At 34.7% G+C, this 22,344-nt stretch overlaps 2 protein-coding genes across 4 annotated transcripts in view; one reads left to right on the forward strand and one right to left on the reverse strand.

Moving 5' to 3' along the window:
• The window catches only part of LOC114339168 (dynein axonemal heavy chain 1-like), a 1,269,803-nt gene that overhangs the window by 747,025 nt on the left and 500,434 nt on the right, over window positions 1–22,344 (forward strand). The window lies entirely within an intron of this gene.
• LOC114336479 (uncharacterized) overlaps window positions 1–22,344 on the reverse strand; it is a 101,838-nt gene that overhangs the window by 60,204 nt on the left and 19,290 nt on the right. Inside the window, exon 2 of the mRNA XM_028286853.2 lies at window positions 15,083–15,217. Coding sequence (XP_028142654.1) covers window positions 15,083–15,217 — 135 coding nt within the window. The remainder of the gene's footprint in view (window positions 1–15,082; window positions 15,218–22,344) is intronic.

The following is a 22,344-nucleotide window of genomic DNA, read 5'->3' on the forward strand; positions in this document are numbered from 1 at the left end:
TTGGGTAACAGTTGATCCGGATGTCGATAAGATTGTTATAGACCAAGAACTTGAGGAATCAAATAACAGCGATTTTTGGCAAAACAAAACAATATTTTGTATTTTTTGGGCCATTTTAAGTAAAAAATATTTCTACAAGTTTTTTCGTAGGATGCACAGTTTTCGAGATAAACGCGGTTGAACTTTAAAAAAATCGAAAAATTGCAATTTTTGAACCCGAATAACTTTTGATTAAAAAATAAAATAGCAAGTCTGCTTACCGCATTTGAAAGTTTAAGTCAAATTATATCGGTTTTGATTATTTGCATTGGTAAAAATTTATTTTTTTATTGTTTAACAAAGCTATAAACACGTAGGGTTTCCCGTGCTTTTACATGCGTTTTAACGCATGTAACGTAGAAATAGTCTTGATTGCACTAGTACCTATTCTACCTACTCGTTCGATTTTAAATGAGAAATCATAGAAACATCACTCACGCACTAGTGGTTTGTAGCTTTGTTTAACAATAACACAATAAATTTTTAGCAATGCAAATAATCAAAACCGACATAATTTGACTTGAACTTTCAAAGGCGCTAAGCAGAATTGCTATTTTATTTTTTAATCAAAAGTTATTCGGGTTTAAAAATTGCAGTTTTTCGATTTTTTGAAAGTTCAACCGCGTTTATCTCGAAAACTGTGCATCCTACTAAAAAACTTGTAGAAATATTTTTTGCTTAAAATGACCCAAAAAATACAAAATATTGTTTTGTTTTGCCAAAAATCGCTGTTATTTGATTCCTCAAGTTCTTGGTCTATAACAATCTTATCGACATCCGGATCAACTGTTACCCAAAAAATTCGTGTTCTACGGGTCAAAATACATAAAAAAAACTTGGGTAAGTCCATCTGAATTAACGAGGCCGTTGTACCCCCCCTGGCGACAGGACTATTACGGTCTCCTGCACATTTATTTAAATACTAGTACCTATGTTAAAATGACTAAAATGTTGGAAGAGGCGGCAAATTTTAAGTTGCACACGGGCGGCCAACACTTTAGCAGCGGCCCTGACACCAACCATTCCTGAGGAATTTTTCCGGTTTTATATACTTCATTAAACATATCCAGTAGTACCGGTAGAGTTTCGTCGTCTAGACATTTCAGTAATTCCGCAGGTATTTCGTCTGGACCTACAGTTTTTTCCGTTTTTTGCGTTTCGCATTGCTTGTTCGATTTCGTTCATTATGATCTCTGGTCCCGTTTCGCTGTCGATTTCTTCCGTTTCTTGTCTATTATCTTCAAACAGATCTGTTATGTATGTCTTCCGCTTTTTCAATTTCTCTTTGATTTCTATAATAATTTTTTCATTTATGTCTTTAAGAAGGCCATCTTTCGCTGTGTATTTGTGATTTCCTTTATTTTTTTGTGCATGTTGAAGCTATCACACTTTTTAGAATATTCTTCTATTTCACTACATTGATTTGCCAGCCAGGTAGATTTGGCCTCTTTTATATTCTTTCCAATTATTCTCTGGGTTTCCTTGTATTTTGCCTTACTCCTGCCTTTATGTTTCCTTCTTTCCTGCATTAGCTCTAGGATTTCTGAAGTAATGCATCTCTGTCTTTTTATTATTTTTGTGGGTAATATCTTCTTTTCCGCCTCTACTAACGTTTCTTGTATTATGTTCCATTTGTCATTAATATCTGTTGTTTTTATCACGTCTTGTTTGATTTTATTTAAGTTATCATTTATTTCTTCTTTTAGCCTCTGACGTACAGGTTCTTCTTTTAAATTTGAGACGTCAAATCGTGGTATATTAGTTTGTTTTTGGATCTCTTTTAATTTTATCTTAATTGCGCCCACTAATGGATTATGATCTGAATTTATGTCAGCTTCGGGGTATGTTCTCACAGACTTTATAGTGTTTTTATATCTGGATTTGATTAAAATGTACTCTATCTGTCTTACAATGTGATTTTACGAATCCGCCGGTGATATTCAGGTATAAAGTCTTCTTTTAGGTAATTTTAATAAGGTATTCATTACTACATTCGACAAGTCTGTCCCCCCTTTCATTTCTTTCTCCCAAGCCAAATTCTCCCACATATCCATCCACTTTTCCTTTTCCAATCTTGGCGTTGAAATCTCCCATCACCAACAATATGTCATTTTTTTTGTGGATCTTATGATTTCGTTTAATTGCATGTAGAACCTTTCTATCTCGGCCTCATCTTTGTCGGCAGTAGGTGCATATATTTGGACAACGTTTATCTTTTTAGAGAATGTTTGTAACTGAATCATCATCAATCTATCTGAGTAGGGGGTAAAACCAACGACAGATTTGTTTGTCTCTTTGTCTACAAGTATGGCAACTCCATATCAATGTCTTGGATCATTGTTACCAACATAATACATCATGCCGTTGTTTGTGATTAGTTTTCCTGAATCGTACCATTAAACGTCGCTGATACCGAATATATTTATCTTAAGGCGATCCATTTCAACTGTTAGGTTATCGCGCTTACCTGGTTGATACAAAATCTTCACGCTCCATGTGGTCAGTCTTAGGGTTCTTCCTTTTTCTATTTTTTCTAAATCAATGGTTTTATTGATTTCCTTCTGATTATGAGGGTTTCGTTTGCTGACGAACTGAGAGGCCTCAAATTCTTCAAGTGTACCTCTCCTGCCGGATCTTAGTTTCCGACTTCCATGATCAGTAAGGTGTCTTTGGGCTTTCTCAAATGCCATTATGATTGTCTAAGAATGCCATTTTAGACCTTTAATACAGTGATTTTACTTTAGGGCCAATTTCTTGACCCTAGAATAAAAGAGTGGCCAACCACTTACCAACTCATCCGCCCAAAGCCGTTGGTCAGTAAGTGGGGGATTGCTTATACCGGCAATCATTCGGTGAAGAGTATGTAGTCGAAAGAAATATAGTGAAAACGGAAACCTAATAGCCATTGGGGGTCGGAAAAAACAAGAGTTAGCCAAGAGAGGCTGATAGGAAAGAGTAAAGACGTTTCACTCAAGACTAGTTGAAAATGAGTAAAATGTGAAGGCCCTTACGATCCGTCAGGCGCGTTTCATAAGCGTATAAGTAATGTTACACTTTGTATTCCCGCTCATATTTTGGGCTCATGTTTTGGGTGAGGATAGCATGTACGCCATTTTACAATATAGACATCCCAACTCCATGGCCTGACCCTGACATTTGACTGGAACATTAAAAATGCGATCCATGCTATTCGGTCTATGACATCTGTGACGCATGTCTTTCTTATTTCCTCCTTTCTATCCCTGTCTCTGACAGTAAATCCCAGTAGTGACCGTTCCAGTATTCTTTGGGAGACTCTAAGTTTGGTTGCTGTGGCCTGAGTTAACGATAGTGTTTTGGCGGCATAAATCATGACTGCAAGCATACATTAGACGAACGTCTTCTTTTACAGATAATCTGGCATGTTACTCTTGATGATATCTGATAGAGCTCCATATTAGGCCCAAGATAAGGTGATTTTTGTTTGTAGTTCTGTAGTTTGATTGTCCCTTGCACTTTGGATTGCATGCACCAAGTATTTATATTTATGAATTAATGCCATTTTTTTGCGGTCGACTTTTGGATTTTCGCTTGCTACCAGGTTCGTTATGTATTGTCTTTCCAAAATTTATGTTCAAACCAAGTTTCTTACAGGCGGCATCTAGGTAATTCAGTAAGCATAGTTCTAATCTCTTTTAATTTGTCTGTTATAAGAACTATTGTAACCTCGGAAACCTCTTTTTGGATGGTGCTAGAAAGATCATCAATGGAGACACTGCGACGACAGCCAGATGGTAGGTGGAAAGCGAGTCGTGGGTTCGAAACTAGCTTTTGGAACGTAGAAGGGAGTCAATAGAAAAAATAGGTAAAGATAAGCCAAGAGAAGGTAGATTATAGAAGAGAGAGGAACAGATAAAAAGATAGATAGGTAAAATTACCTAAGATAAGAGAAGAGATACAGGGCACCACTTAACTTTTTTGGGGTTGCAAGGGGAAAATTCAGAAACCTTAGAAACGAAAACAGGTAGGTAAGGAAAGATAATGAGGTTCTGAGACCAAATACAAGAAAAGATATAGACAGTTAATTAGTAGATATTTAGAGATAATCTCTTATCAGGGAACTTATTAGGAGTAGATAAATAAAACACGTGAAATAAACAAAAAAAAATATTGTACAAATGGTTCACCAGAAGTGTGACTCCCAAAAAACACAAGAAATAAAAAGAAAACATTACACACCCATCAAAACTGCACCAACAATTAATGTGTTGTTGTGTACAGTTAGAAATAAACAATGATTATGATAGAATCAAAATACAAGTATCATATTATGACAAAATCATGCACAATTAAAAACACAGTAAAGAGAACCTGGTTATGAATTAAAAAAAAATCAAATCAAGCATCTATCATGAAAAATCTCTCTTTACTGTTTTAGGGCTTATCTCGAGATAACTAATATGGTAAATCTAACGATTGATAGAAAATATAAAGTACAAAGATATAATAAAATTAAATGCAAAGCATACAAAGTTAACAAACGTTTACAGTTCAAAGATCAAAAACCACCCCGCACTTGGTTTTCTAAAAAAAAAAAAGCCAATCGCACAGCTATTAATGAATTAGTGAATGTTTGTACTTAAGGTTTGACAATGAAAAGTTCTTATTTAATGAATAAAAAGTTATATTAATGAAATCGCTGATGAGATTACATCGGAGGTTAGCCTTAAACACAGATGAAGATATTTTTGAGGTTGATAGCCCATAGATTGCTCTTTTTTTGGAAATAGTTGTAGGTAGTATAATTATTAAGACACTGCAGTTACTCTGCCTCTTAAATTGCACTAAATCTATATTTACTTTAACTAGTAAGCAAGCACTGAAGTTATATGGTAATTTGAATCTAATCGGATGTTAGATCCAAATACAGATACGATAAGCGAGTGAATACCACTCAGATAAGATCATAAGATCATAGAGTGATCAATGAGTAAAAATTTTCCGAGCGCGCGGATTTGAAGCTAGCCGGGCGATTTGCAAAATTCGGCCACTTGCAAAAGCACCGATTTTAAAAATAATTTTTAATAATTAAATGTAATTATATTTTATAGTAATTTTTATTTTAAGATAATATAAGTCTTTTTTTAGTCAATGACTTCAAAATAATTTCTTAATTGTTTAAAATAAAGGCACTACGATTTAAGAAAAAAAAAACAATTATCTCGGCTTCAGTTGGTTGTAGAAAATTTTTATTTTTTTATAAATCTTCGTTTCATCTTCAGCAACAATAATCTGTAAGTTAGAAACTCATAGGATGTACAGGACCGCTTCAGCTCTATATGATTTTAACGAAATTTTTCCCCTTATTTTAAAACCCAAAAATTATCTCGGCTTCAGTTGGTCGTAGAAATTTTTTATTTTCTGTAATTCTTCGTTTTATCTTTAGCAACAATATTCTGTAAGTTAGAAACTCATAGGATGTACAGGGCCGTTTCAGCTCTAAATGATTATAACGCAATTTGCCCCCTTATTTTCAAACCAAAAAATTAGAGGTTTAAAAATGTTTTACGCATTTATTTACATCAGAATATGAAAATAAAACTCTTTAGAAGGAGATTGGATGTTTCACCAACTCTCTACGATTTTTATTTTCAAAAAGTTATTGCCTTCGACGTTTGACCTCTTGGGATAAACAATTTATAATATCTAAGCAACAAATTCGTTAATCGGGCTTTACAATTTTTTTTATGTTTTGAATTGAAAGATCTTCATTTTAAAGCTTTAAAAAATAAAAAAAATTATTTTTACAATAAATAATGAAATTGTAAAAAACGGCCCACAACAACTTTCTATTAAAAAGTTTTTCTCTAGAATTAATATCCTAAGCTACAAAATTAAAAATCATTAAAAATTGCAAATTTAACAAATGAAAATCGCAATAAAAAAAAGCGCACAATATTTTTGGTTACATTTTAGTAGAAGTTATTCCTGTGTGTGTGTGTGTGTGTGTGTGTGTGTGTGTGTGTGTGTGTGTGTGTGTGTGTGTGTGTGTGTGTGTGTGTGTGTGTGTGTGTGTGTGTGTGTGTGTGTGTGTGTGTGTGTGTGTGTGTGTGTGTGTGTGTGTGTGTGTGTGTGTGTGTGTGTGTGTGTGTGTGTGTGTGTGTGTGTGTGTGTGTGTGTGTGTGTGTGTGTGTGTGTGTGTGTGTGTGTGTGTGTGTGTGTGTGTGTGTGTGTGTGTGTGTGTGTGTGTGTGTGTGTGTGTGTGTGTGTGTGTGTGTGTGTGTGTGTGTGTGTGTGTGTGTGTGTGTGTGTGTGTGTGTGTGTGTGTGTGTGTGTGTGTGTGTGTGTGTGTGTGTGTGTGTGTGTGTGTGTGTGTGTGTGTGTGTGTGTGTGTGTGTGTGTGTGTGTGTGTGTGTGTGTGTGTGTGTGTGTGTGTGTGTGTGTGTGTGTGTGTGTGTGTGTGTGTGTGTGTGTGTGTGTGTGTGTGTGTGTGTGTGTGTGTGTGTGTGTGTGTGTGTGTGTGTGTGTGTGTGTGTGTGTGTGTGTGTGTGTGTGTGTGTGTGTGTGTGTGTGTGTGTGTGTGTGTGTGTGTGTGTGTGTGTGTGTGTGTGTGTGTGTGTGTGTGTGTGTGTGTGTGTGTGTGTGTGTGTGTGTGTGTGTGTGTGTGTGTGTGTGTGTGTGTGTGTGTGTGTGTGTGTGTGTGTGTGTGTGTGTGTGTGTGTGTGTGTGTGTGTGTGTGTGTGTGTGTGTGTGTGTGTGTGTGTGTGTGTGTGTGTGTGTGTGTGTGTGTGTGTGTGTGTGTGTGTGTGTGTGTGTGTGTGTGTGTGTGTGTGTGTGTGTGTGTGTGTGTGTGTGTGTGTGTGTGTGTGTGTGTGTGTGTGTGTGTGTGTGTGTGTGTGTGTGTGTGTGTGTGTGTGTGTGTGTGTGTGTGTGTGTGTGTGTGTGTGTGTGTGTGTGTGTGTGTGTGTGTGTGTGTGTGTGTGTGTGTGTGTGTGTGTGTGTGTGTGTGTGTGTGTGTGTGTGTGTGTGTGTGTGTGTGTGTGTGTGTGTGTGTGTGTGTGTGTGTGTGTGTGTGTGTGTGTGTGTGTGTGTGTGTGTGTGTGTGTGTGTGTGTGTGTGTGTGTGTGTGTGTGTGTGTGTGTGTGTGTGTGTGTGTGTGTGTGTGTGTGTGTGTGTGTGTGTGTGTGTGTGTGTGTGTGTGTGTGTGTGTGTGTGTGTGTGTGTGTGTGTGTGTGTGTGTGTGTGTGTGTGTGTGTGTGTGTGTGTGTGTGTGTGTGTGTGTGTGTGTGTGTGTGTGTGTGTGTGTGTGTGTGTGTGTGTGTGTGTGTGTGTGTGTGTGTGTGTGTGTGTGTGTGTGTGTGTGTGTGTGTGTGTGTGTGTGTGTGTGTGTGTGTGTGTGTGTGTGTGTGTGTGTGTGTGTGTGTGTGTGTGTGTGTGTGTGTGTGTGTGTGTGTGTGTGTGTGTGTGTGTGTGTGTGTGTGTGTGTGTGTGTGTGTGTGTGTGTGTGTGTGTGTGTGTGTGTGTGTGTGTGTGTGTGTGTGTGTGTGTGTGTGTGTGTGTGTGTGTGTGTGTGTGTGTGTGTGGGGGTGTGTGTGAAAAAATGGCTCGGATGCGGGTCCGTTAGCCACAGATTTTTATTTTATTTTTACCTCAATTTATTAGTTTTGTTATTTTCCCACCTATCTGACTCAAATGACTATATTTGTTTCTTTCAAGTAGTTTATGAGTAATTTAAATATTTCCATTTTATGACAACTTAGTAGATATTCTATACTAATTGGAAAATGAACTTGTGTTTGTCGTAAATTGTAATACAATTGATTTATATATCTCTCATTAATTTTGCATTCAAAGAAAATATGGTTCAAATCTCTAATCGAAACATTATCACAAAAACAGACTGATGAATTAACTATTCCGAATTAATTTATTAATGAAGTTATTCCTGGCATCGTCCTTTACAACACCTGATAGGTTTCAAAAATTCCTGAATTATATCACGTTTTTTCACCCACAGCCTGGGGTAACCTTTGGTTGCGAGTCATGGGGGGTCTAGGACGTTTCATCGCCGCCGTTTCGATGCCGCCAGTTCGATGCCGATGCCGGCCGATTCATCGCCAGTCAACTAATCGCTATCTGATATATTTCCGAATTTTCGACAGTTACAATTATTAGTTATTTTTACTACTAATTAGGAATTCTAGGAAATGCGAGATATGACGGCGATCAAATGGACTGGCGATAAACCGGCGGCATCGAAACGGCCGGCGATGAACCGGCGGCATCGAAACGTCCCATTCCGAGTCATGGGTACTAACAGAACGACAAAAGAGTAAAATACAGGCAGTAGAAATGAAATACCTTAGACGAGTTCGAGGAGTTACCAAAAGAGATAGACTACGGAACACTCAAACAAGAGAAGATTTGGAAATCGAGTCAACGTTAGAATTTATAGAGAGAAGGCAACCCAGTTGGTGAGGTTATTTTAGTCCAGAAAGCCACTGCGCATCCGCTAGGAAAAATATTCTAATTCTGATTTTTTGCAGAATCTTACTCAAAAAGGACTCCTTTTTACAAATTTGCATGTTGCCAGGACCAAAAGGTGGTCAAAATTTTTTAAACGTTTTTTTTTGTTTTTTTCTTAAAATTATTTTTTTTGCATGGAAAAAAGTTTTTTTACGTTTCCTGGATCATTCCAAACAGAAAAGGTCTTTAGTGACTTTTCTCTAAAAATGCTAGTTTTTGACATATAAGCGATTAAAAATTTAAAAATTGCGAAATCGGCCATTTTTAACCCTCAAAAACTATGTGAAAAACTGAAAATTTTAATGTTGCCAAGGTAGGTAGATATTTTTTAAACATTGATTAATGAAATCCCGAAGAATTTTTGGCAATACAATATTCAAAACTCCTTTGTTTTTTAATTGCTAATCAAGCGTGCGCGACACTATTTTCCACCGACAGTATGGTGCAAATGAAAGGAATAAATTCGTTATTTCGTAAACCGGCGACTTTAAGGAAAAATCCCGAAACAGGTCGATTTTTATTTTTAAGTTATGATATTGTGGCATATATGGTATACTAGTGACGTCATCCATCTGGACGTGATAACGTAATCGATGATTTTTTTAAACGAGAATAGGAGTCGTGTGCTAGCTCATTTGAAAGGTTCTTCAATTCTCTTATCATAATATAAACATTTACATAATTATTTATACAGGGTGTCCAAAAAATTTTATTAAATTAAATTATTTGACAAAATCAGAAGTAGAAGGACACCCTGTATAAGTAAGTATGTAAATGTTTACATTAATGAATAGAGAATTGAAAAACCTTTCAAATGAGCTACCACACGACCCCTATTCTCATTTAAAAAAATTATCGATTACGTCATCACGCCCAGACGGATAACGTCACTAGTATACCATATATGCTATAATATCATAACTTAAAAATAAAAATCGACCTGTTTTGGGATTTTTCCTTAGAGTCGCCGGTTTACGAAATAACGAATTTATTCCTTTCATTTGCACCATACTGTCGGTGGAAAATAGTGTCGCGCACGCTTGATTAGCAATTAAAAAACAAAGGAGTTTTGAATATTCTACTGCAAAAAACTCTTCGGGATTTCATCAATCGATGTTTAGCGAATATCTACCTACCTTGGCAACATTAAAATTTTCAGTTTTTCACATAGTTTTTAAGGGTTAAAAATGGCCGATTTCGCAATTTTTCAATTTTTAATCGCTTATATGTCAAAAACTATAGTTTTTAGAGAAAAGTCACTAAAGACCTTTTCTGTTTGGAATGATCCAAAAAACCTAAAACAAACTTTTTCCATGACAAAAAAATAATTTTAGGAAAAAACAAAACAAAAAGGTTTAAAAAATTTTTGACCACCTTTTGGTCCTGGCAACATGCAAATTTATTAAAAGCAGTCCTTTTTGAGTAAGATTGTGCAAAAAATCCGAATTAGAATATTTTTCCTAGCGGATGCGCAGTGGCTTTCTGGACTATTTTCAGAGAATGGATCAGACAAAACCGGTGAAAGAAATTTGGCAGGTAAAAACGTAAAGGAGAAAAAAGAAAGGTAGACCACGACAAACATGGGATAGAACACTACGCAAAATAATCGAGGAAAGGGGAACAACGTGGATAGAAGCAATGGCGCTGGCTAGAAATAAGAAGGAATGGGTCAAATTTGTACATAATATAAATGTATAGCAGTTATTAGTTAAATTTAAGATTAAGTTGTTTTTGTTTTGTATTATAATATAACATAATGTAATGCATTGTCACCTTACACCACTATGTGGTAAAAAGGCTTTTTGAAAATAATATATGTATATTATATAATATTATACAGGGTAAAACAAAAATACAGGTCATAAATTAAATCACATATTCTGGAACCAAAAATAGTTCGATTGAACCTAACTTACCTTAGTACAAATATGCACACAAAAACAGTTACAGCCCTTTGAAGTTACAAAATGAAAATAATTTTTTTCCGATATATCGAAATCTAATAGAGATTTTTTAGTGAAAATGTACGTGTGGCATTCTTATGGCAGGAGCATCCTAAAAAGAAATTATAGTGAAATTTGTGCAGCCCATAAAAATTTTATGGGGGTTTTGTTCCCTTAAACCCCCCCCCCAAACTTTTATGTACGTTCCAATTAAATTATTATTGTGGTACTATTAGTTAAATACAATGTTTTTAAAACTTTTTTTGCCTCTTAGTATTTTTTGGATAAACCAGTTTTAATCGAGATGCGGCTTCTTTTTTAATATGTTTACATAAAAATTTTATGGGGAGTTTGTGCCTTTAAACCCCCCAAATATTTGTGTACGTTCCAATTAAACTATTATTGCTGTACCATTAGTTAAACACAGTATTTTTAAAACTTTTTTTCCCTATTAATATTTTTCAGATAGGGCACCTTTTATCGAGATGTGGCTTCTTTTTTAATATGGTTCAAAATATACCTCAAACTGTAATTTATAAGTAAATTTTCATATTATTACTAGGTCTCGATAATCGTACTTAACAGTACACAAACATGTGGTGGATTTGACAAAATATTCAAAATATCTCAAAAAAAAAACTAACTTTCGAAAAAGTACTAAGAGGCAAAACAGTTTTAAAAACATTGTGTTTAACTACTTGTGCCACAACGATAATTTAATTGGAACGTACACAAAAGTTTGGGGGGTTTAAGGGAATAAAACCCCCATATAATTTTTATGGGGTGCACAATTTTCACTATAATTTTTTTAAGATGTTCCTATCATAAGAATGTCACCTGTCCGTTTTTAATAAGAAACCTCAAACAGTTTTTGATATATTGGAAAAAATCGATTTTTATTTTGTAAATTCAAAGGGCTGTAACTTTTTTAGGTGCACATTTGTACTAAGGTAAGTTAGGTTCAATCAAACTATTTTTGGTCCCAGAATATGTGATTTTATTTATGACTTGTATTTTTGTTTTACCCTGTATAAACGTCGGTATACTAAGAAAACCAGGTAAATGTCGAAATACCGAAATCTAGAAAAAACGTTTTTAAAGTTTAGTGCTTTATTTTGAATTAAGCGGACCAGTTGTGTTTGATATTCGATATGCTAGTGAAAGATGCATATATCAGAAATAATATTCTATCATTAGTTTGAAAAAGTTAAGAGACCTAGCTGATTAAACCTAAATTTAAGATCCAGATGGAATCACTTACCTGGTTTTACCTGTAAATCAAAATAATCACACTGTATTAAAGACACTTATCACCTTTTTACTGAATATGGTAAATATACAGCAGTAGAAGTTATTCCTGTGTGTGTGTGTGTGTGTGTGTGTGTGTGTGTGTGTGTGTGTGTGTGTGTGTGTGTGTGTGTGTGTGTGTGTGTGTGTGTGTGTGTGTGTGTGTGTGTGTGTGTGTGTGTGTGTGTGTGTGTGTGTGTGTGTGTGTGTGTGTGTGTGTGTGTGTGTGTGTGTGTGTGTGTGTGTGTGTGTGTGTGTGTGTGTGTGTGTGTGTGTGTGTGTGTGTGTGTGTGTGTGTGTGTGTGTGTGTGTGTGTGTGTGTGTGTGTGTGTGTGTGTGTGTGTGTGTGTGTGTGTGTGTGTGTGTGTGTGTGTGTGTGTGTGTGTGTGTGTGTGTGTGTGTGTGTGTGTGTGTGTGTGTGTGTGTGTGTGTGTGTGTGTGTGTGTGTGTGTGTGTGTGTGTGTGTGTGTGTGTGTGTGTGTGTGTGTGTGTGTGTGTGTGTGTGTGTGTGTGTGTGTGTGTGTGTGTGTGTGTGTGTGTGTGTGTGTGTGTGTGTGTGTGTGTGTGTGTGTGTGTGTGTGTGTGTGTGTGTGTGTGTGTGTGTGTGTGTGTGTGTGTGTGTGTGTGTGTGTGTGTGTGTGTGTGTGTGTGTGTGTGTGTGTGTGTGTGTGTGTGTGTGTGTGTGTGTGTGTGTGTGTGTGTGTGTGTGTGTGTGTGTGTGTGTGTGTGTGTGTGTGTGTGTGTGTGTGTGTGTGTGTGTGTGTGTGTGTGTGTGTGTGTGTGTGTGTGTGTGTGTGTGTGTGTGTGTGTGTGTGTGTGTGTGTGTGTGTGTGTGTGTGTGTGTGTGTGTGTGTGTGTGTGTGTGTGTGTGTGTGTGTGTGTGTGTGTGTGTGTGTGTGTGTGTGTGTGTGTGTGTGTGTGTGTGTGTGTGTGTGTGTGTGTGTGTGTGTGTGTGTGTGTGTGTGTGTGTGTGTGTGTGTGTGTGTGTGTGTGTGTGTGTGTGTGTGTGTGTGTGTGTGTGTGTGTGTGTGTGTGTGTGTGTGTGTGTGTGTGTGTGTGTGTGTGTGTGTGTGTGTGTGTGTGTGTGTGTGTGTGTGTGTGTGTGTGTGTGTGTGTGTGTGTGTGTGTGTGTGTGTGTGTGTGTGTGTGTGTGTGTGTGTGTGTGTGTGTGTGTGTGTGTGTGTGTGTGTGTGTGTGTGTGTGTGTGTGTGTGTGTGTGTGTGTGTGTGTGTGTGTGTGTGTGTGTGTGTGTGTGTGTGTGTGTGTGTGTGTGTGTGTGTGTGTGTGTGTGTGTGTGTGTGTGTGTGTGTGTGTGTGTGTGTGTGTGTGTGTGTGTGTGTGTGTGTGTGTGTGTGTGTGTGTGTGTGTGTGTGTGTGTGTGTGTGTGTGTGTGTGTGTGTGTGTGTGTGTGTGTGTGTGTGTGTGTGTGTGTGTGTGTGTGTGTGTGTGTGTGTGTGTGTGTGTGTGTGTGTGTGTGTGTGTGTGTGTGTGTGTGTGTGTGTGTGTGTGTGTGTGTGTGTGTGTGTGTGTGTGTGTGTGTGTGTGTGTGTGTGTGTGTGTGTGTGTGTGTGTGTGTGTGTGTGTGTGTGTGTGTGTGTGTGTGTGTGTGTGTGGGTGTGTGTGTGTGTGGGTGTGGGTGCGTGCGTGTTTGTGGGTGCGTGCGTGCGTGTTTGTGGGTGCGTGCGTGCGTGTTTGTGGGTGCGTGCGTGCGTGTGTGTGTGTGTGTGTGTGTGTGTGTGTGTGTGTGTGTGTGTGTGTACATAAAAATTTTATGGGGAGTTTGTGCCTTTAAACCCCCCAAATATTTGTGTACGTTCCAATTAAACTATTATTGCTGTACCATTAGTTAAACACAGTATTTTTAAAACTTTTTCTCCCTATTAATATTTCAAAGGGCTGTAACTTTATAAATTATAAATTCAAAGGGCTGTAACTTTTTTAGGTGCACATTTGTACTAAGGTAAGTTAGGTTCAATCAAACTATTTTTGGTCCCAGAATATGTGATTTTATTTATGACTTGTATTTTTGTTTTACCCTGTATAAACGTCGGTATACTAAGAAAACCAGGTAAATGTCGAAATACCGAAATCTAGAAAAAACGTTTTTAAAGTTTAGTGCTTTATTTTGAATTAAGCGGACCAGTTGTGTTTGATATTCGATATGCTAGTGAAAGATGCATATATCAGAAATAATATTCTATCATTAGTTTGAAAAAGTTAAGAGACCTAGCTGATTAAACCTAAATTTAAGATCCAGATGGAATCACTTACCTGGTTTTACCTGTAAATCAAAATAATCACACTGTATTAAAGACACTTATCACCTTTTTACTGAATATGGTAAATATACAGCAGTAGAAATATATTGTTATCCGTCAAATATAGATGTGCGCTTAGTTGGTTTTACATGCAACAGAACTTTGATTTTATGGAAGTAAGTAGCGATATATTGTTTTATTTGAAAATGAAAAGTTGGTTAGGTGTAACTTATTTGTTTATTACACAAATTATCTGCTGAATGGTAAGTCGTATCATTTATTTTGGTTTTACCTGTATGTAGAGCATAAAAAGCTACGAACTTTGGTATACTTAACTCAATATTTTAAAATTTGTCATTTATCTGGTTTTCGCAGTATACCGACGAATATATAATATACATATATTATTTTCAAAAAGCCTTTTTACCACATAGTGGTGTAAGGTGACAATGCATTACATTATGTTACATTATAATACAAAACAAAAACAACTTAATCTTAAATTTAACTAACAACTGCTATACATTTATATTATGTACAAATTTGACCCATTCCTTCTTATTTCTAGCCAGCGTCCTTGCTTCTATCCACGTTATTCCCCTTTTCTCGATTATTTTGCCTAGTGTTCTATCCCATGTTTGTCGTGGTCTACCTTTCTTATTTCTTCTTTCCGTTTTAAAGTCTGTAACGCCATTAAGTCTTTAAAAAAGAGTCTGTAACGCCATTAAGAAGAAAAAAAATACTTTTTTCAAATAAACTTTTTTATCCCATGCCTAGATTTTGTGTCACATTGGAACTACTAAAATCGATCGTCTATAACAAGAAATCGAACTTAACTGACTGATTCAGCTACATTTAGCGCGCCTATGGGTATTAATATTATCACATTATTGTGCCTTCGTCTTTGATAGTGTCAGATAATACCGAAACACTGTTGCCAAAGGTTCGCAGAACTTTCGAAACACGGTGCGGCTACTATCACTCGAATTAATATTAATGACGCGCTGATGTGACCTCTTAAATTCTACGTTCAGCAATTGGTTTACTTACCTTAATAGCTTGGTTGTTTGTATCAAAGTGTCCTTGTCTAACTCTATTGATTTCTTCTTGGGTTACACCGGGAATGTAAATTTCACAGTTGTCGTGCCACATTTGAAAGTCGGTCTTCAATGGTTCATCGAATTGCTATAAATAAATAGTATCAGCTAACTGTAACCATAAAAACTATTGTGTATATGCAGGGTAATACTTCGGCAGTTCCATTTAGACGTTATAGAAAAACTTGGCATATCTAATTACATAATATCTGAAAATTTAGGATGAGGAATTTTGAGATATAAATAAAATCAATAATAATCGTTATAACATTAAATCAGTAAATATAGGAGTTCCGCAGGGCAGTGTGTTAGGCCTAGTCCTATATTTGCTTTATACCAGTGATATTCCCGAATGTCACGCATCTTCGCAGACGATACTGCCCTCTTGGCCGCAGACAAAGATCACGAAGAAGCAGCTTAGACCAGGCCGCATCTGTAAAAATATTAGTACATTAGGACGTTGAGAGGTGACTCAAATTTTTTTGCAGGAATTGCTTGGAAATAAATCAAATAATAATATTTGAGTTATCCTCCCTCTCAAAAAGATCCGGAACATTGTTTAAATAATCAAAATATCAAAAAATTTAGGAAAAATTCGATTTTTTTCTTAGTTTTTTGATTATAACTTTAAAAGTATTTATTTTCGAGAAAAGTTTTACTGACATAAAAGTGGCGTAATTAAATTTCCTACAATATTGAATTGGTTAAAAATTTAAAAAGTAGTCACCCTTGTTGCAAAATAGCAAGAATTGCGAAAAAACCATACAAAAACAAGTATTCGCATTTTACGTTCTTGAACCATTTATGCTATACTTAGGACCTTCATATTTCATCCAGAAAAACTTTATGATACAGTAAAACAACACCGTAAATTTCATTAAGATCGGTTTAACAGATTTTGCAAAATAAATTTTGCAATCCAGCTTTCGCAAAAAAAATTCATTTCTCCAAAATGTTACAGGAGTGAAAATAAAGCAGATAGCAAGTTGAAATTTTTTTTGCTTATAGAAGTGTACTGTACCTTTCATTTGCAATTTTGCAAAATTAAAATCAATTAACACCACGGCGTCAGGAACTTTTTTAAATAAACATTAATTATTGGTGCTACGTGCAGGACAGCGGATAGTTTGCTCTGATTGGGCATTCCAATGACCTTTGATAATGATTGATACATTTTAATTTTTATTACATTTCGATATAAATAAATAAATTTGTTTATTGCAAAATAAAAACACATACTTTGTCATTTGAATTAACACTTTTATTAGCAAAAACTTTCTTTGTTCATATATTTTAACTTGGAGAATAAAAGTTGATTATTTTTAAACATATGCAATTGTTTAAACAATATTTCACAAACAATAATAAATTTTGTTTGATTTTTGTGGAATTAAAATATTAAAATACAACAAAATATAGAGCAAGAAAATAATATATTAGATAAAGATTGGAAGAAATTTTGGTGGAAATCAACTTGTGAGAATCGAACACCGCTGTCCTGCGCGTAGCACCAAAAATGAATGTTTATTTAAAAAATTTCCTGACGCCGTGGTAATTAATCGATTTTAATTTTACAAATTGAAAATGATAGGTACAGTACACTTCTATAAGCAAAAAAAAATTTCAACTTGCTATCTGCTTTATTTTCAGTCCTGTAACATTTTGAAAAAATGAATTTTTTCTTGCGAAGGCTGGATTGCAAAATTTATTTTGCAAAATCTATTGAACCTGTCTTAATGAAATTTACAGTATTGCTTAACTGTAAGTATCATGAAGTTTTTCCGATTGAAATATGAAGTTCCTAAGTATAGCATAAATGATTGAAAAACGTAAAATGCGAATACTTGTTTTTGTATGGTTTTTTCGCAATTATCGCTATTTTGCAACTAGGATGACTATTTTTTAAATTTTTAACCAATTCTATATTATATAAAATTTAATTACACAACTTTTATGTCAGTACAACTTTTCTCGAAAATGAATACTTTTAAATTTATAATCAAAAAACGAAAAAAAACATCGAATTTTTCCTTCATTTTTTTACATTTTGATTATTAAACAATGTTCCGGACATTTTTGAGAGGGAGGATAACTCAAATATTATTAAAAAAAGACTAAGTTTTCACTCTAATGGCATATAACATATCCCACCAGAATGAAAACAATGGGAACCTTCTCTGGTCAAATATTATTATTTGATTTATTTTCAAGCAATTTCTGCAAAAAAAATTGAGTCACCTCTCAACGTCCATCTCAAAACAGATGCGCCCTGGACTAGCTAGAAATCTACAAACTTCCATTAAGTACTCAAATTAGTGAATTGACTAAACTGTGCCGAATTAAAATAAACGAAACTAAGTCCGTCCATAGCAACTTTAGAAATAAAAATGAAAGACATATTCCTCGGGTCATAAGTCTCGGGTATCAGTCTAGCTAGACGCAAGGCTACGCTGGAAGACCCACGTAAACATCAATTGAGATCTCTGCATAAGGTACAAAAAATGTATTGGTTATTAAGAAGACATTCCACCATGTCAATCTGCAATAAAATTCGTCTGTACAAATAAATGCTTAAGCCCGTATGGACATAGTAATATGGCATCTAGCTGTGAGGTTGTGCTAGAAAAAGCAACATACATAATCCAGCGTTTTCAGAATAATGAATAATTTAGTCTAGGCGCCAAATAAAGGTCACCGTGTCCTTTTCAATTCTGATGGACAAACTCAACGGGTACTTATAAATTTTTGGATGCTGATTACGAATTTCGAGGGTGGATTTCGATCCGTGTAGTCAAAAAATTGTTATAAACAATTTAATTGTTTATAAATTGTATATAAGGCTCTGGCTCATAAACTAACAGAGATAAAAACGAATGTTTCAAACAAAATTTGTTCGTTAATACGAAACGAAGAAAAAAACGTTGACTAACTTAAATCCAACAATTAGAACTCAAAATATTGTAAAATTACTGCACAATGCCAATTTCAAATTGCAAAATAAGTATTTTTCGAAACTTTATCGATCGTAACTCTGCTTTTGCGCATGAAAATGAGCCTTAGAAGGTCTTATTTTAAAGCTTAATTAATAGGCTTCCAAACAGAGTTGGTTAAATTACTTGATCTTTATTTGTTTTAAAGTTATACCCATTTGAAATAATAATTTTCTTAAAAAAATTGTACATTAATTTGTTTATAAGGGTTTCAAGCAAATTTAAGCTATAAACATTTATACTTTAATTAATAATAATGATAGAAAAACTCAAAAGTAATATTTTGAGGTTACGAAAATGTTTGTAAGTTTATTTTTGACCAAGATATATATATATATATATATATACATCCCGCTATCATTATGTCATCTTTTCATGTTGCAGTCATTTGGCATCACCAAGAAATACTATCATTTTCGAATTTTAATTCGTGTATGTTTGTTGAGCGCATTTTTTAACGCCCTGTATCGTTCTCAGTTTTCTAAAATTTTAATTTTAAAAATTTAAATTATATACAAAAATTTTTACACTTCATAACCATTTTGACTTCCACCACATAAAAATGTGTATTTCCCATCATTTTGCCGCTTTTCGACGTTGCCACGAGTTAAAAATACCGATCTTTTGAGGACAGGTAGAAAAGGTCTATTGTAAACTTAGAGGATGGAATATTTTGGTAAAATATTCCATCCTCTCAGATTATAAACTACATAAAAGGTAGGTTCTTTACCTGTTCAGCTGGATTACCAAGCAAGGGTCTAAATATTTTACGAGTTGAATTGTGTTTATTTGATTTCATCTGTTAAATTAAAATTTCTCATACCGACTTAAAATATTTGTTTGAAAAATTCATTTTATATTTTCGTTTAATTTACTTAGGGTTTTTGGTCAGAATTTTGAAGAAACGCTTGGTTTGACATAAAATTTGGGACACGTACCTATAGCTAATATGTTAAAGAAAAAAAGTGATATTGTGCCGATATGAGCTTTTGATCTGGAGGTGAGTTTCGTCGGTTATAGGGTATGAAAACAAATACGTTCAAATAAGTCCGGAATTGGATAAACTGACTAATTCTAAGCAACTTCTATTTTATAGCGTTTTTCACTAAGTCAATACTTTTAGAGATATTTGCGAGTGAATATGTTCATTTTTCAACAAAAAAAAAAAAACGTTTTTATACGGTTTTTCGCAAATAACTCAAAAAGTAGGTACTTTATGGAAAAAAAATTAGCAAATAGTAAATATAGCTTATAAAAAAGTGAAAAAATGGTATATGTGTCAGGTCTGTAGACCCAGTAGAAGCAGAGTTATTGCTAAGCTTTGTTTTAAAACCAAGAGGAGTAGGTAAACTAAATGGCAGATTCACACCCAAGAAAGTCACTAGAAATATCATCAGATAAATCTTCTTTTTTGGTTGATCATATCGGCCTTTGACGGTAATCTTGACTAAAAATCTAAAAATAAAAGGAAGAACGCAGAAAATACAAAAATTGCTGATAAAATAAATAAACTAACCTATGAAATGCTAATAGTGTCAAAATTTGATATGAGTAAAATTGCCTGAGGTTGTACCAATTACAAACAAGGTGTACGGCGCGGGAAATTTGAATGACCCCTCTTGTTTAAAAACAGACTATAGTGAAAAATAAGCTCTTATATCTCAAATTCCAAATCGAATATTTTAACGTGAAATAAAAAAAATGAAACACTTTTCTGGGAAAACTTATTACAACTTTCTTAAAGTGTTTAAGAAAACGTTTATTTTTATTTTTTTTTAAGTTTCCAGCAGCAAGAGTAAGCAGGTTACGCTCAAAATACAGTTGTTCCTTTTTTTTTTGGTTAAAAATATTCTAAAAACTCCCTCTAATTAACAGCCCAAATGGAATTAATCGTTACCACTTTACAAGTAACTTTATGTATTGTTTGTGTTTGTAAGTTTCATCAGTTCAAAGTGCTTATTTGTGGAAAAATTTGATTTTAAAGTAAATTTTTTTAAATCTTTAATTTTGAAAAAAAGACTTTTGTCAAAATAACTTAAAAATTATTAGTGATACCAAATATCTTAAAGAGTAAAAAATGTAGGTGTTGCTTTTTTAAATATTTGGAATTTTTTGATTTTCTGGAAGACAAAAATTGGTTAAGATATGGCTGTTCAAAATTTGCATATACATACTCGTGACTAGTGATTCGTTCGAGGCCTTTCAACAAAACCCCTTTCAAAAATAAGCATTTTGAACCAATGCAACTTACAGATCATATACAGGGTTTCCCCGAAAATAGTGCGTTCCTTAAAGGTATAGATAGAAAGCACAATGTAGAGCAAAAAAGTCTTATAACATTTTATTCTAAATTCAGCCGTTTGACCAAAAAACGAAAATACATTTTGATATGCAAATTGATACTCAATTAGTAAATAAACAAGGGGTCCCATTAGATTAAATTTCACAGTCACAGGTTCTTCTACGCCATGTTGCCAGGTCATATAAATTTATGAAAATAAAAATTTACTCTTATGGAGAACAACGTAATTTTTGTTGAAACGGTTAACTTTAGGAAAAAATGTTACAACACCTTTTTGTTCTAAATTGTGTATTATATCCACACCTTAAAGGAACGCACTATTTTCGGAGACACCCTGTATAAACAATACATTTATCTAAAGTAACGTGTGAAGCGGTAACAATTAATTTTCATGACTTTCTTTTGCCAAAAAAAAGGGAACGATTTTATTTTCAGCGTAACTTGCTTACTTTTCACGCTAGAAACTGTTTTAAAAACACCAAAAAAAATTTTTTTTTAAACACTTTAAAAGAGTTATGATGAGTGTTTCCCGAAAAGTGCTTTATTTTTTTGGTTATTTTACGTTGAAATATTCGATTTGGTATTTGACGAATAAGAACCTATTTTTCATTAGCTGCAACCCTGCTTCTACTGGGTCTACAGACCTTATACTGACACCTCTTTTTCATAAGCTATATTATTGCTAGGAATATTTTCTTCGATAAAATATGTACATACTTACTTTTTGAGTTATTTGCGAAAATCCGTCCAAAACGTGTTTTTCTATGAAAAATAAACATATTCACTCGCACATACCTCGAAAAGTATTGACCTAAAACTTTTATAGAACAAAATTTGCTTAGAATTAGAATTAGTCAGTTTATCCACTTCCGGACTTATTTTGCACGTATGTTTTTTCACCTCCAAGAAGGGGTGAAAGTCACATCCAGGACAAGAGAACATATCGGCATAATCTCACTTTTTTCTTTGGCATTTTAGCTACGTGTGTGCCAAATTTTATGTCAATCCAAGCGGTTCTTTAAAATCTGGAGGTTTTGCGATATTTTATCGTGAGTGAATGGAATAATAATTATTACAACGGCAATTATTGCCGTTGTCACTTTTAGATAAGAAGTCATTATCACAATGATATAGTCAGGTTAACTGAATTGTATAATTATTGTTTTTATCATTAAATGTGAAAACCTAGAATTATCCATGTCTGTCCGTCAATAAACACAACTCGTCTATTAGTAGGACAGAAAGAATGACAAATAAGGTGTCAAATGAAAGCCTATAACCAAAATATGATATTACATGTGAGAAGTTTGACCTCGGACTGCCTGTTCCAGAGTTGCAACCGAAAGTACTGTTTTAAATTCGTCGAAATAGTACAAACTATTGGTCAACACGACTAAGAAAGACCAGAACAAATACATACTTCCGGTTTCATGCCTGTCTGTTCGTCCATATCTGTAGGTGAACAAAATTCATCCGTCATATCAGCTGACAAAAAGTTACACGAAGGGTTCAAATATCGACTGCCGGTTCAACTTCCGGTCACTTTTTGTGAAAAATTAGAACTTACGATGTCCAATTGCTTGTTACAATTTTTTTTATAAGTGTTCTACTCTATATATTCTGACTTTTCATTAACTTACTTAGATCACATATAATTTAATACAGTTTTGATGTCAGGGTCTTCAAAATTTATGTGGTGAGTTCCGGTATGTGATGAATGAAAAACGACTCCATAAGCAGAAGAAAAAAGTGTTCTCAAGACCTAAGACAATACATCGACTCACAAGAGCGTTGTGACAGTAGCAAAAATTCGAGTTGGGGTTCTAATTACTTTCTCATGCGGCTTACTCTCCTGACTTGGCCCCCTCCGATTATTAAGTGTTCCCAAATCTGAAGAAATGATGGGCGAGTCACAAAGTTTCA

The sequence above is a fragment of the Diabrotica virgifera genome, chromosome 9, assembly GCF_917563875.1.
Source record: "Diabrotica virgifera virgifera chromosome 9, PGI_DIABVI_V3a".
Taxonomy (NCBI): domain Eukaryota; kingdom Metazoa; phylum Arthropoda; class Insecta; order Coleoptera; family Chrysomelidae; genus Diabrotica; species Diabrotica virgifera.